Below are 16,477 nucleotides of genomic sequence, written 5' to 3'. Positions count from 1 at the left end.
TGTATTCAACTGTTTCTATTTTACTGTAAATTGTATGTATATATAGTTCCCTATTCCTTTTCCTATCACCCTGCTGCTATAACATGTGCAATTCCCTTACAGGATTAATAAAAGTTATCTTATCTTATCTTATCAGAAGCCAGAGACTTTACATGCTCTGAGATGCAATCTAGGTCATATTAGGACATGTTTTTCTGCAAAGTAAATTTTTTGTGTATAATTTCTCCTTTTCCCTGTACTGTTGCACACAATTAAACACCAACATACACAAAAAAATATTTTTATTAACCGAACAGAATTCATCATGAAACAATACTGAACAATAACACATGAAAAACCTGTACACAGCCTTTTTTAGAACAGAGTTCAACTCAAGGGAACCTTTGGCTGTGACATGACCATCTGATCAACCTCTCACTTTAGATGGTCATAGGTTGCTGACTTGGCCTTGGCAAGAGTTGTCTTGGAGTACGCCTGCTTGTAGCAGACAGACCCCTTTGCCACCATGAATTGTTTGTGGGTAATGAGGTTACTCAGGGTCTCCATTCCCATACTAGGTCTGAACTCCGTTCTGTTTTTTGTGACAAGACTGAAGATGCGTTCGCAGTCTGCATTGGAATGGAAGATGCAGAGGATAGCCAGCATTACCTTGCAGAGTAAAGGGTACTTGAGATGGCCATTTCCATCCTTCAGCTGACTCATCAGGTGCCACTGTGTGTCTGGTCTGTCACAGCTGGTGATGCTTTCTGGCAGAGCATCGGTTTGGTAGGTCATGAATTGACCCTCAAGCTTGTCCATCTCCTCAGCATTCATCTTCAAGCAGGGGAATCTGCCTGTGAAGTACCTCACAGAATTGAACTCTGCGCTGTCCCGTGCAGACATGTCAGCCACAGAAGCATTCCGTAACACTGGGTCATCATAGGGAAACTTCTTCACCATGTACTCAACAGCCTTCATGTAGAATGCCCGCACAGCGCTGAAGACCTGGGCCAGCTGCAGCTCCTCAAGCTCAGGGTGATCTGCTATGAAGTCTCTGGTGTTTTGCCCAATGAACAAGGTCTCATTGCTCTTCTGGTTGCTTGGTTCCCTAAATGGTACCTGGTGAACCTTAGCAGCTGCATTAATCACCTGAGGCTTCACAAATCGGTTCAAGAGATTCTTCAGCTGTGTGGTCAAAGTCCTGTGTAGTACTTGTATGCAGGGTTTGTCTAGCTGCAGCAGAGTGTTGGCCTCATCAAATATCGGCAGGACCGCACTCAGAAAGTAGCAGTAAAGATGGAATGTTGGGTCCTGCAGATGTTGACATGCCCTCTGCACTCTCTGTTGTGCCCCTGTCTTGGGCTGAGTGGGTGCAGTGCTAGATGTCTTGGGCTGAGTGGGTGCAGTGCTAGATGTCTTGGGCTGAGTGGGTGCAGTGCTAGATGTCTTGGGCTGAGTGGGTGCAGTGCTAGATGTCTTGGGCTGAGTGGGTGCAGTGCTAGATGTCTTGGGCCGAGTGGGTGCAGCGCTAGATGTGTTGGGCTTTGCCGTTGCAGTCTTGGGCTGTGTGGTTGCAGCTGCTGGTGTTTTCTTTCCCTGACTGAATTTGGCTAGGTTTTGTTGGCGAAAGAGATAGCCTGCCAAATCAAACTGAGAATTGTCCTTGCTGCCGCTACTGTGGGTTGATGTGTCCTTGCTAACACTGTGGGTGGACTTGTCCTTGCTGCTGCTCTGCGTGGACTTGTCCTTGCTAACACTGTGAGTGGTCTTGTCCTTGCTGCTGCTCTGCGTGGTCTTGTCCTTGCTGCTGCTCTGCGTGGATTTGTTCTTGCTGCTGTGCCCAGACTGTTCTGACTCAAAGTATTGCAGCAATGCAGGCCACTGCTGCAACAACCTGGCGATGCATTTATCTAAAGAGAGCCACCTCGTACTTACATGTTTAACAATCTTTCTCATTTCCACTCCACACAGATCCTGAAATTTCTTCAGTCCCTGTTTCCTCTTGCTGGATTTGTCTAGGTAGAAGTATATGTCCACCAGCAGCTCTTCAATGGACACTGGAAGCTGAGCAGCAGCTTTTTCTGCAGCTAGATGAATTAGATGGCACGGGCATCCCAGCACATATACTGCACTGTTTTTTTTGTTGATGTAGCCTGCCGTGCCAGCTTTGAGTCCCTGCATCACCATGGCATTATCTGCCCCAAAACTCATGCAGTTGTCCCAGGATATGCTACGTTTCTCAAGTTCATTGTCAATGAGTTTGAATATGTTCTGCCCAGTAGATGCCTCATGACACTCTGGCAAAGATAGCAGTACTGTCAGAACACGCCCAAGTCCTCGATCAAAGTACTTCACAACAAGAGGATACAGCTTACAGTCTCCATAGTCAGTGCTCCCATCCGTGGCTAGGGAGTATGGAGCTGTCCTCATTGCCTCCGTGATCACAGACGCATCCTCCTTGGCAAGGGCTCCAACAATGGCGCTGCTCTTTGTGCGACCAGACCCATACTTTCCTGCAATTGCAATCACAAAAATATTGAATTGTATTATCATGATTATACTCTAGATTACACAGAATTGCAGAATTACAATCATGATATTAATCCTCTGTAGAGTAAGTTGGCCTAGGCTATTTTTTTTTCACCTTTACATAAAATGAAAAATGTTTATCAGAATGATACAGTATCAGTATAAATTAGCAATCATTAATTTGCAAGATTTAAATCAGATTATCAACCAGGGCAGTACTGTAACTGTTTTATATAGGCTAGTCTGTACAGATTGTAGAGTGTATTGTGACAGTATACAGATATAAATCTATGCCTATGAATGCTTGAGATGAATTGAGGCTATTTGTCATTTGAGCCTTACCAGCGATTTTCGAGTCCGGAAACATCTTTTTCACCAGTGGCCCGATGTGGTCGGCCACCGCGATCGGGATGTTGTGTTCCACCAGAAAGTCCACAGCGAGCACTTCGGCATTTATGACACTGGTGTCACTGTCAACCGTAAAGAAGCCCGCGATGGGCCTTGTAGCTTCCACTGCCGCCTTGTATGACGTGTGTTTAGCAGTCCTGGTGTGCTTTTCAACGTCGTGTCGGCCCCCATGCCTCACGCTAAAATCTGCCTTACACAACATACAGTAAGCGTGGAAGTCGTCCAGCTTCGACCGGGTGATGGTCGGCCATTCTGCGTTATATTCTAGCTTGAAGCGCTGTTCAGAAATTCGCCGCTTTTTCGGCGGAGGACAAGTACGTTCACCATCCATTTTTGATAGACTTCAACTGACAGCTCGCTCCGCGATTTCGCGGGCATAGTGTATTCACGAATTATCATTGGTCCATTAGAAATTAAGATAATAAAAACACAACACATATGTTAAATTATATAATGAAATAAAACAGATATTAATATTTTCTACTTATCTGTGCTATAAATGTAATTTTTGTATGATTCCAATTATCTTAAATAATTTTATAACCAAAATAGCTGAATTTGCTCGTGACCTGTTCAAACCAGTCTATGGTTCAAACAGAGAGGAGACAAGCGGGGTAAGGCAGCAAAGAGCGGCGCCTCACGTCAGATTGAGCAATCCCTCACAAACTGGATTAAACGCATGCCTTTTTCTCTCATTGTCTGTGAAATGTTTGTAGACACTCGTATTATGTCCTTTCTATCCATTGAGTAGGTAATGTATTTTAGGTAGGCCTATGTGTTGTAGTCTTGCTGATCTGACATAAACCCGCGGTGAAAAAGCAGAGGGGAGGCAAACAGTAGGCTATCTCTGTCTCAATGAGGAGGGCGTGCGAAAGCCTGGACACTAGACTCCATTAATCACTTCACGTCCCGATTTACTGAGATCATTGCTTGAGCTAAAATGCTTGTTTCATACGACGGGACAGAAGATAACTCGATCGACCAGTCACAGTGTGATTGTCTATGTTAGACGGCACGCGCCGTTGAATTTAAGAGAAAGGCTAGCGGAGCTAGTGAGAAATTAGCACCTCCTGTATAATGCCTCCCTGCTCTGTAACAAAGATGCTAGTGAGGAAATATCCCCTCCTGTATAATGCCTCCCTGCTCTGTTACAAAGATGCTTGATGGTTTTACCCCGATATATATATGTAACAGTATGTAACCATAATGATTTACCCCGATGAATCTGCCGCAGGTGTTTTAATGTTTAATTACCATATGTAAGGGTTCGTGCACAGAGGGGATTGTCGGGAAAGAGATGGCTGTTTGAGGAAGCTCCCATTTATTAACATTTCAACAAACAAGTTGCATATTTGCATAACGTATTCAAGTGTTAGCATTTATTGCAATAGTAGCTACAGAACATGTACTGTGCTGTGTAAACTGTACTGTATCACATAGTGTTTCAGACACACAAACTTTTCAACTTTCAAAATTAAACGGTGCGCTCCCAGCGCACGTACCGGCAGTGATCTAGAGCAGCGGTTTTCAACCAGTGGTACGGGGACAAACTGTCTCGCTCTCGTAATGTCTGTCTGTCTTGCTCTCGTTCTGTCTCTCGTACCACTCTCGGTTCCACTTTTACTTTTGCGCGCTACCTGTCTCACTCTTTTCCGACCTCCAGCTTTTCCTGCTGGAACCCGCCGCTTAAAGGTGGGGGTCCGCGGACCGGCCATAGAGCCCATAGAGTTAAAGGTGTTGGCCGTTAGCTGTAAAAATCCATAGATTAGCCGCACCGTTACATAAGCCGCAGCGTCGAAAAATGGGAAAAAAGGCGCGGCTTATAGTCCAAAAAGTACGGGTATGTTTTAATATACTCTATTGACTTCACATATTTTTCACATAGGCCTATCTGACTCTGAAAGCCAGCTACGAACCTCACCGCATGGCACTGGTCTACATGAATAGAATTCTTCATCAACAGCGGGAGCCAAAACAGCATAGCATCCTGGTAACAGTAGTGAGGGCATTACAAAAAAGAAGTACAGCCGATCCTATTGGCTCTTTGCCAACGCAAGGGACGAATCATAAAACGGCTTATATGTGAGCTTTAGTGCTGGTTGGATGTCAACACATGCACGAGGCTGCCAGCTCACCGATTCATTTTTCGATTTGTTAGGTAATGCGTAGGATATTCAAGTCAAGCGTAGCGGCGTAATTAGGGCCTGGAAATCGTATCTGCTACGCCAAAATCGTGTATGTTGGCAGCTCTGAAATATGCATAAATACAAAACATCTGCACAACAAATTAAAGCAATATTTCAACACGTTGGCAAATACTGTCATTGGCTCTCTAAATGTCAAGATCAATATCCCTCTCATGACTGTTGTAGCTTTGGTGTAGCTCATTTTGAAACGTTATGGCTTTTACGAGTATCCATATGACTGGTGTCACGGAAATGAAATGTCTTTGGTTTGTTTGTCTGTCAGAAGTAAAGACTAATGGCACAATTTCATGAAACTTGATGGATTGGCGTAGTCTTGGCCCACGAAGCACATGTTCAAATTTGGAGTAGATCCAAATCACAGGGCAGACACGAATAAATGTTCCTTTTTGTTCATTTTGCTAAAGAATTTTGCCTTGACGAAGGTTTATGCTTTCTTAATCCCCTTATAGGTTATTTTTATATGTTTGAGGTCATTGTTTTTGGCTGAAGGAAAACAGTTGCCATCGTGTGTGTGTGTCTAATGATGCAGGGAGGCGAATAAGTGTGCGTTTGGACTGAAAACAACATCAGGTTTGCATCTGCATACGTAAATGCTTGAATACAAGCATCTGTATGCATGTTTGTCTGTTTCTTTTGTCTTTTAACAGTCATGACTCAGTGTTGCTCACGCTGACTGAAATAACAGTTTTAGTTATCTGCTCAGCACGGCTTTTAATTATTCATGAGCTGGAAAAAGGCTGAGGATGCCATCTTCTTCCTCTTTCTCTCCCTCCTGCTTGCTATGTTTTGTTTCCAGGAAGTGAAGTGGATAACGGATGAAAGCCTCTGCGTCACCCTTGAGTGTGTGTCATTCACTCGCTGCTGGATGATAATAATATCTTCCAGGAATTTCCCCTTATCACGCTCTGTGTGTGCATCCTCGTTCACGACATTGATTCATGAATAACATCACACGTCAGAGGAGAAGGACCTGTGCATCACATGCACACTGACAGGAATACTTATTCCCCTTTTTCAACTGAATGCCTAAAAATAAATGCAATCAAGGCTATTTAACGCCTGAAAGAATTTATTTCAGGCATTTCTGATCCTATCTGGAGATTCCTTTGGTATAAGAACAATATCTCTGATTGTATATATCATCTGTTTGTGCCATTTTGTAAAAAATTATAAATAGAAATAGTCTTATTCATCCAAAAAATCAACAAATCTCAAATAAAGACAAAATTAAACATGTCTTTCTTTACACATTTAACACATTGAATATGTTGCCAAAGCTACTTCCATTGTAATGTTGACATAAAGAAGAACACATCAATTAGACATATTACTTAAAGTAAGTGAAATGTAGATTAATACCAAACCACCTACATTATTGTTGTGAGCTCCATTTTACTGTTCTCCTACGAAATGAAGAAAGCTAGCTAGCTGTGTTAGCAGATAAGCTAGCTGTGTTGTTGCGTGAGACATTATATTCAGCAGAAGTCTCCACGTTTGCAGTCAGCCAAAGTAGTTTGTAAGTATGCTAAGCTAACGGACAGAAAAAACACACGACCACATCGCTCAGAGTTTGGCCTGGAGTACGGACCGTTTATTGCATCTGCGCACGCTCATTAGCATCACCACGTTTCAGGCTCATTCTGATGATGTCATACACATGAACTGAAACATGACTTTGTTATTATACAAATATGCTTAACACGTGTTAGCAGATAAGCTAGCTGTGTTAGCAGATAAGATAGCGGTGACAACAATGACATCAATAACGTCTGGAATAATGTTGGATTCAACACCATAAATGGAAAGATTTTGAATGTAAAGGCTGTTTACTGACTTTTAAGAATATATTGTTAGTCCAATAACAGATCTGGAGTCACCTGTGACTTGTCTCAACACATTTGCTGTTGCGACAGTTGGTTGTGTCAGGTAGTGTTAGTTCTCATCCATTTAAACTTGATTTTTAATAGCCCAAGGCACCGAGGTGACAACTCATTGTCTGGGGGAGACGGTTCTGTGTTTTAATTTGTGTGTGCAACAGTGCGTCACCCCCCCCCGTAACACCTTTTGTTCCCTGGCTGTCACTTCTTGTAAGTCAGACCCATCCTCCATCACTACGTACACCGCTTTTCTGTGGTCCTTATTTCCCTCTCCGTCTCTCTCCCTTCTCTGTTTTTAATCTTTGCTCCCTCTTTCAAACAGGGTTAAGCCCAATTTGGCGTCTTTATTGTTTCAGAATTATGTAGAATGTTCAGAATTATTCCTTTGTTAGAAAAGAACATTTCAAATGGATATACTTGATATAAAAATCAAAGCCTACTTGGCGATTTAACTTTATCTGATAAAAAACAAATACGATTGTGTGTCAACTACAGAAATAATTTAATAAATTGGCCACAAGGGGACCCTAAATTGGTTTGTTGCAAATGTAAAAGAATGTCAATAATAGGCTGCAGACTTCACAATCACCAAAGTCCATCCATTTGGAGATTTTCTACCGATTTGTTACAGAGCTCTCTACCAATATCATAAAAACATCAAACGAGGCAATATCTTGTATGTCGAAGCTGTATTAGAGCCTCTTCATAGCTTACATTTGTTTACGTTTTTTCCTTGTATTGTCTACTTATCTGTATTCCAACCATTACAAAACAGTAGAATATTCTTTCTTGAACCTGCACCATGTTGCAAAACTGAAAACTGGTCGTCGAAACCTATAGTATAAAAGACAAAGCAGTCCAAACCGACCAATCACAGGGCCCTCAATGGAGCCGCCACACATACAGTGGCTAGCGCAACAAGTTGTGTGAAAAGCAGAATTCAGTCATTGGGTTCACACACAAATGCATGAACCCCCCTGAACCCCTTCCATATAAACAGGCAGGCATGTCAGGAATGCCCACGTGCATTTACAGACATGTTTTGTGCCACCGGTGCCATTTGTTTGGTTAATCAGTCTGAGCAGGCAGCGGGGCCTTTTGTTATTGGCTGGGGCGCAGGGCGGGGCCTGCTGCTGGCTGAAAGAACCTATGAGCATCAGCAACATCCTACTCCTTTCAGCTGGGAATACAGGATGCATTCCTGTGACATGGCAGCATTGTCATTTCATTTAATACCAGAGAGAACAGATAGGAGAAGAACGACAGAGCCCTCATCTGTCACTGTACACCCCAATACCGCATCCGAAGAGGGAATACAATCCCAGTAAATGTGCCTTTCATTAACAAAATGGGAAATCGGTCTTTTAAGGACAGCAATCTCCGTGGACCATATAACAGCAAACACATTTCCCAGCTAACAACATTCACAGTTACAATTCTGGTGGGTTGGTGAAAGAATGCCAACTGAAAAAAACACTATTGAGATTTCCTGGCATTTATTTTCACTATCTACACAACCTCATTTGCACTTAGATCCATTTTACAAACGAATAATAAGACAAACAGCACTGGCAAATTGGTAATTTCCAACCATTACTATTTGTGTATTTTTAGAGGAATATAGTTAGAGGTCTATTTTATAGGTTGTTCTAGAAAGGGATTTTTTCTTTGGAAACGTGTTGTTATGGGGCTTATCTATGCAACCAGTAAAAAATAAAGTGATGGTGAATTAACTTTTTAAAACCTCTTTGGCTCTGATCATATGGCAGGTCTACTCTTACAAAGCCTCCTTTAACTAATCGGCCTCTCCTCATTTCCATATCCTCTTTTGGGATTAACATGAATGTAATGGAAATCCATAAGGTAAGATGACAGTTCAAAGTCAACCAGACACACAGTTTAGTCTTCAGCATGTTTAGCCACAAGGCTTAAAGGCTTCTTCCTCTTACTATGGGGGATTCCCAATCATTTACAAGCATAGGAGGTCATCAACACTTGGTCACATGATAGCCATTGAGGTCAGCTGGGAATCATTAAGGTCGGATGGCACTCATGTGAAAATCATCAGTCATCAGGGAAACATTATCTTCAAGACAAACAGAAAGTCCCAGATTCTTTTGACTTTCATGACTTTAGAATAAGATTAAAAGGGCGGGATCATGACTTCACCTCATCAGGGCCCCCTCGTGAACAGAGCAACTCTCCACACAATGGATTTCAGTTGAAATGCAACATGCGAGGGGCTGTACTCCGCTTTGGACGCGACCTGAACTAACCCTGCAGTTTCTCACAAGCAGGATGCATTTAATTCAATCCAGAGAGACCCAACGCAACCCAACATTATCATAATTCAGGCTCTGTGTCTCACCATCTAAGCTGTAGGGAATTATGGGTTTTATAAAGGAGCGATTGTTATCCGATTTCAGTTTGCATCAGAGATGTTCGTCAAACACTCTTGGGGGGGGGGGGGGGGTTAGAAACAAGAAAGGTGGGGTGTATTGCAACATGAACCTCGTATTTCCTCCTGAGCAATAGTGCCCACATAACAAGGCTATTGTTGTTGCTCTCTGTGTGATGTGGCAAGGTGGCGAAATCCTGAGAAGTATACAGAGAGGGGAACACAACACCTAACTGTATTATACTGGTGGGGGTGTGCAGCCTGTTCTTCTGAAATAAATGACATTCCCATAAACAACTTAACAGCATATGTTTGTACTATGCTTCTAATCAAACTCCACATAGGGAGGAGGTCGGGTCGGTGCGTCAAACTAACAGGACTTCTAGCCAGGAAACTGCACTTACAAATTTGACCATGACGTTCTACTAAAACCAACCAAGAGGTTCTGCTGCATGCAATATGCTATAAATGTAGTTTACATTTTTTTTTTTTTTATCTTTACTGAAAAATATTGTTTTATTGCTTATGTATGCATATCTAAATGTATCTTTTATTACACATTTTTACTTCTAATGTTTAGATATTATATTTACTTCGTCTCAAAGGGGCCCTATTTTGCTCCATTTTCAGGTTCATATTTGTATTTTGAGAATCTTCTGTGTCATGTCTCTCATACTGCCTGTGCTGCAGCACCTCTTTTCACTCTCTGTTTGAAACCAGAGCCCAGTCTGCTCTGATTGGTTAGCTTGCCGGTTCTGTTGTGATTGGTCAACCGCTTAGAGATGACCCGCCCCTTAGCCTATCATTCACAAAAGGTTTGAGCGCTAGCCAATAGAAGCGCGAGTGTTATGTCACGGAAGTAAACAGGGGAAGAGAAAAAACCCCGATATAACACAAAAATGTCCCCCTGGGTGTACTGATTCTGATTGTGTTGCAGTTAATCTGTGAGAAATACTCTTTCCTTTTAAATGTTATTGAGAATGTATGGGAACATACTTTTGTTATAGTGTATGTAGGCCTATCACTGAAAAGAAAGAAAGGTTAGCTAGATGGGAAGGCAAGACTGATGAGAGCAGACAGGAATAGCATTTAAGAAGTTCTCTTTTTCCACCATACTTGCTTTCTCGGCCTGTTTCTTCCCAGTCGTGGTGGTGTTGGGTGAGTTGAGTCAACCGCCCCCCACCCCCACCCCCACCAAGTAGGCCCTCCTGTGCCCGGACAGAGTAGCCTGTGTCCGCTGGAGGGGCAAGGTGACGCCAGTAGGCCACACTGAGCCTGTTGTTAAAACCTGCATGTTAAGAGTGGGGGTAAACGGTCAGAGGAACGATATAGGGGTAAGACATGGTGGTTTTCGAGGGGGATATGTAAGCAAGTTAGGGAATAAAGAAAAAAAAATGAGGGGAATATTGAAAACATTGTCGAAGGGGAGGACACGAGCAAGGGAAAAAGATAAGGAGTGCAGCATAAAGAGGCGTGTGTTTGTGTGTGTTTGTACGTGGCAGAAGTTACATCTGTTCCCAGTTACCCCCCACTCACCTCCAACGCCGCTTCCCCCCCCCCTCCCCAGCTTGTAAATGGTAGCATTCTGCCAGCCATGTGGGGCCGTGGGGGGGGGGGGGGGGGGGGGGGGGGGTGGGGGGGGGGGGGGGGGGGGGGGGCAGGGTTTCGCTGCTTGGCGAGAGATGAGGCAAGATGCACTCAATTAACAGTCGAATCCTGTTCTCTGCAACCTCTAGTTGTGTAACCCCCTCCTTGAATCAGTGAAAGTCCCAGTGCACATTTGCAAGGAGGTATTGTGAAGTCAGCTGAGACTTCTCCGTGATATTAATGCTCTTTTGTGCCCCTAAGAATAAAATAGTAGTCGTTTTATGGTTTCATGAAAAGGAGGGGATACAGTTTTGTGATCCGATTTTGTGCTTACATGACATTTCAATATGCAGGGTTTCGCTGCTTGGCGAGAGATGAGGCAAGATGCACTCAATTAACAGTCGAATCCTGTTCTCTGCAACCTCTAGTTGTGTAACCCCCTCCTTGAATCAGTGAAAGTCCCAGTGCACATTTGCAAGGAGGTATTGTGAAGTCAGCTGAGACTTCTCCGTGATATTAATGCTCTTTTGTGCCCCTAAGAATAAAATAGTAGTCGTTTTATGGTTTCATGAAAAGGAGGGGATACAGTTTTGTGATCCGATTTTGTGCTTACATGACATTTCAATATTCAGAGTCACTGCATAAGGTGGCATACAATTAAACTTCAGTAGGCTAAAGGCTAATGTTGCTAGCTTATGTTATGAGAAGGTAATGGTTGAAGCAATATACACAACTATACCTTGTATTAAAGCTAATGAAGGTTTCGAAAGGCCACAAAGGCGAACAAATTGGCAATCTGGTATTTTAGAACATTTAAATGTGATGACCAAAAGTTCTATTACCATAACCACTGATGGCAGTAATTCTTCCCACCAGGGCGAGAAGCCTTAAAGATGCTAAACATTCAATCATATGGAACAAATCCATTCACTGTGTTTCTGTTTAACTTTGAAGTTTGTACATTGAAACAGGCCTTTGTTATGTAATTCCTGCTCTGGTAGTAGTCCATCTGGGAGTACTCTATTGGCACATACAAACGTAAGACAGTGTGTCTGTGGGCGAGAGCAAGATGGAAAGAGTCATGTGAGTGTTTGTGTGTGGGATATCAGCTGTATCCGCTCCAAATGCAATCGATTGAATCAAATTTTAGAATTAAATGTTGTGATTTCTATTTGTTTTTCCACCTGACGATTTGAAATGAATGACAGCGCACCCATGAGCCTCGTTTGTGCCAATATGCAAGCGTCCCTGGTGTGTGTGAGTATGCTTGTGTGTGTGTGTGTGTGTGTGTGAGTGTTGTGTGCGGGGGCAGCGGCAGGCTGGTGAGTGGGCAGCTCCCTGCCTTCCCTTTCTCTCAGCTATCAGAGACACTTCCACATCGTTTGCTACCAGAGCCATTCACAGCCATCGCTAAAGAGTCCCAGAAACAGGATGTAGGCCAAGCCGGAGCTGCTATTGCTTGGCCACGGGACACCGACTCGGTTCCAGCATTATGTAAACCTGCCAGATCAAGCTGTGTAGTCATTTGGTCACACGCTTCATTTACATTTTCAGTGAAGGGATGAAAGACTGGAAGCCCTTTCTACTCTCTTTTCCACTTTGCAATAAAAAGCCGGTTGGAGAAAGCGAATAAACTGTACAGACTGAAGACAGAGGTTGTGTTATGTCACCGTCATTTAACCTCTTACTGCTCAGCTTTCCGGCCAGAATAACCTACCACAATGTGTAAACCTGTGGCCCATATAGCAACTGAACAACCACCCCACTGTACATACAGAAATGCACATGTTTACCAGGCACATACATTCCTCCACCTTAATGATTGCGGATCGGTCTCCTACATATGTGCGCTATAAACACAAACAGGCTTTGTCTGACTGAGGATCATCACCTGAGGCCACCACAACGCTACATGATGGGAATGCATGGTGTTGTTTACGTAACTACAGCGGGGAGCGATTTCTTCTAGCGGACCGTCGTAAATTAAAAGATGCAGGTCCTGAGGCGAGGAGGCTCATGAAGGCACAGACTCAGAGCAGTAAAACAAAGACAGGCCGCCTGGAGGAGAAAGCTCTGCTGGACGCTCTCTGTCTACAGCTGTGGCCAGCCTTTGATTTGCTCGTGTGTCCAGATGTTTCTGGCTATTAAGTCAGTACATGTGTGGGCCACAGTGGGACCACTGACTGATGCATCTTACACGAAGGTTGCCACCCAGTGGTCAAATGGGCAATGACAAGAGGAGAGAAGCTAGTGTGGCATTGATAGTGTCAGTGGTGGAAATACATGAGGTATATTAACTCAAGTGCTGGACAGGATGTTGTTCTTCACTACAGTTGTTTGAAAGCTTTAGATAGCTGGCTGTCAACACAAGCATAAATAAAGATCAGATGTCTTTATTGATCCCCTGAGGAAAAATGTATGTGTTTCAGCAGCCTATGGACTGTGGAAAAAAAATGATAACTTGAAAAGAATTTTTATAAAACACAGTAATAGAATATATAACGATATAACACTCAAATGATCAAATTCTCTGGGTACTTAATTTCATATGTACCTTTTGCAGACAGTAAATACTTTACTAAATAAGATTTTAATTTTAGTCAAGTTTCAAGTGCAGGACTTAACATGCATAATGTTAAATGCAGTATTGATACATTAGGGCATTTTCTACTCATAAGGTTCAGTTTACTGATCTTTATGAGGACTACTCAGTGTACTCGGTGAAAATAATGTTTTCTGTTATCTGTGGCATTTGGTAAGAGCTTTCAAAAGTACAAATATTGTTTTTCTTCCTAGCTGATGCACTTCACAACCCAGTAGAATTAACACAAATGTGAAATGTTCAGTGCAGTTCCCTTCAAAGCAATTGGACAAAATCTAAATGTTAACTACCTCAATGTTGTTTCATAGCTCTGATTCAGAATATCCTATATATTGCTGTATTTCTAGCTTCCTTGAGTCAGTTCAGGTGATACAGAGCTTATGAAATATTATACATTTTGGATGATTTAGTATTTTGTAGCTGTAAAAGACACAATGGTACGTAGGAAGGGAGAAGCCTCAGCAGAGCGGGTTCTGTGGGGAATGAGTGGCATGGCAGCTCCACATGGCAGATATATGTCCAAAAGTGCTGAGCTGACAGAGAGGTAACAGCCAAGGCTTCGCTGACCCAGCAGTGCTGCACTCGCTGCCCTCACTCTGTCCGACTGCAGACTCATCAACATAGCGCTCAATACAGAAAGCACTCTCTTTCCTGGAAACCTCACTGTCCAACCCTAATTTTACATTTAAAAAAAGCCCGTTTGATATGTGTTAATTTCCACCTTTCCTTCAATTCCTTTTCTATTTTCAGTAGGCACCATTAAAAAAATCTGCCCTGTCAAAGGAAGGATTTTTCTTCTCACCCTGAAGTTGTCAAACTGAAGATGAATCACCCCTTGCTCTGACCGAAAGTACCCGTCAGTTGCATAACCGCCATCAGGTGGTCACTGCTGCTGAGCCCTCCTGGGATCGAGGCTCTCTCTACGGATCCCGTCCAGAAAAAACAAAGTCATATGAACCGATAACAGCCAGGAAATGAGATCCATAGAGAATGACACAGAAGCCCAGGCCTGTTTCATATCCAGAAGATTATAATATGGGGGAAAATGGAATTGATGCCTGTTGTTGTGATGGGCCGCTCATTGCTTTCATGTGGCCGCGTGGCTTTGAAGGTTCAGAAGAGACTTGTGTCCTCTCTTATTATGTTGCAATGAAAACACATTCACTAAACTACCCAATAAAACGCGGATCAGAGCGAGTCACGTGAGGAAGTTGGATCAAGATGTCACATGTGAGAATGTTTTTGATGGCCTGGCAGTAGTAGGCTGTATAATGACCGTGCAGCTGACAACATTTGAGATTGGAAAAATACCATGACTGGAATCTGAGATCAGACTTTGTTGTGCACTTAGGCTTGGAAGTGAAATAGTGAAAGTGAAATATATACATATGAAGTTTTTTGCAACCCACTTACCAACCAAGAGCTAGTCTTACACTTCCAGCCTCTTTAAATGACTTGGCACTTTTGGACTTCAACTGGCCAAAAGTCATTACGGTTTGGACACTATGTAAACCTTAATTTTGGTCGTTAAAGAAATATATTCGTAGACATTTCTGCTATTTTAACCTTTTGCATTTGTGAGCATTTGAGCGTTTCCAGCTCATTATTTGTTTTTTTGTTTCACAAACGGTTTCGTTTCAGTAGCACCGCTCTTATCGATTTACGTTTCCAGCTAAATAAAAGCTTGGCTATGCCCACTGTGTGCTACTTTTTGATAGCAATTAGCCGGGAAACAAAGTGGAGCACTTAAAAGCCACATATTTGTCTTGAGAGTTGATGGCGACCAAAAACAGAGCAAAAAGATGATTGAATATGAGATTCATCACCATAAACCTGACTGTTAACAACACTGGCATTTGATGAGCACAGACCTCAGCCAATGGGGCACTCACTTGGTCCTTGGATGGTCTTTTTTTCCTTAGTTGTGAATTTACTCTTCTGACTTTCCCGCTTTAAGTCGTAATGCGAAAAAAACATGAATGCTGCAAAGTAAATAGTTTGATAGCTGTTTCTAGTATGTTATTTCCAATCATTTTTACACCACATGAATTCTGAATAAAAGCCCTGTCGCGAAATGTAAACTAAATTAAAAAATAACTTCCCTTTGGTTGGATCCACTCAAAGATGATGGGTTCTTCCTTAGACCATGCTATGAATAAACACACCAAAGAACTATTATCAGTTGAGTAAGAAAAAGGCATTAGATTATTTAAATCTGTTTCCTAATGGGGTTTGACTGTGGATTTAGCCGGATGACTGCACGCTTTACAGTTAAGGTACACACAGAATAAACCTGTGAACTCGCTAAATGCTAACCCCCCCCCCCCCCCCCACCCCCGCCGTCCAGACTGTGTTGTCTGTCTGTGTGACCTGCTCTATTGCCTACACTCTCCCACCTTGTTCCTTTTCCTCCACGTCTGTTTACACCGTCTCGTGTCAACACTGCCTGAGCGCCATGGCAACACACACACCACTACGAGAAATCAGCTTCCACCAGGCTTTTACAACTGCTAGAGAAAGAGGTTGAAGCTCTTGAACAGTCAGAGAGAAATATGCCTTTGATGTGGGGAGCGAACTAGTGGTTTATGTTACCGCAGTGTTAACAATACAAAATAGTGCCTATTCATGGTAAAATATACAGTTTTACAACCCAGTGTGAAGGAGGTCATACTATCACCTACACGATAAACCTTTTAGGTTGAGTTTTCAAGGTATAAACTCCAAATGCAGACACTAAAGAGAGCTTTGTATGAGGCTCTGAAGGAAAAATATCTTCTTGGTCTTGGCAACCAGATTTGTAATTACAGAATCAACATCTGGTTGACTTTTTACGATGTGACAGAGTGTATATGGTCATGCTGACGTAAAACCTGGTAAGGGTATACCTACC

At 42.8% G+C, this 16,477-nt stretch overlaps 1 protein-coding gene across 1 annotated transcript; it reads right to left on the bottom strand.

Annotated features, from left to right (window-relative positions):
- Positions 1-264: 264 nt before the first annotated feature.
- LOC307023244 (uncharacterized protein) lies at positions 265-5,177 on the bottom strand. The gene is made up of 2 exons (XM_079656381.1): positions 2,851-5,177; positions 265-2,492 (listed from the first exon to the last, which is right to left on the bottom strand). Exons 1-2 carry the CDS (start codon positions 3,245-3,247, stop codon positions 415-417), a joined length of 2,475 nt encoding a protein of 824 aa, XP_079512507.1. The 5' UTR covers positions 3,248-5,177; the 3' UTR covers positions 265-414.
- Positions 5,178-16,477: the final 11,300 nt, after the last annotated feature.

This window comes from Notothenia rossii (assembly GCF_949606895.1).
Source record: "Notothenia rossii genome assembly, chromosome: 10".
Lineage (NCBI taxonomy): Eukaryota > Metazoa > Chordata > Actinopteri > Perciformes > Nototheniidae > Notothenia > Notothenia rossii.
This window is presented reverse-complemented; position numbering and strand designations above follow the sequence as displayed.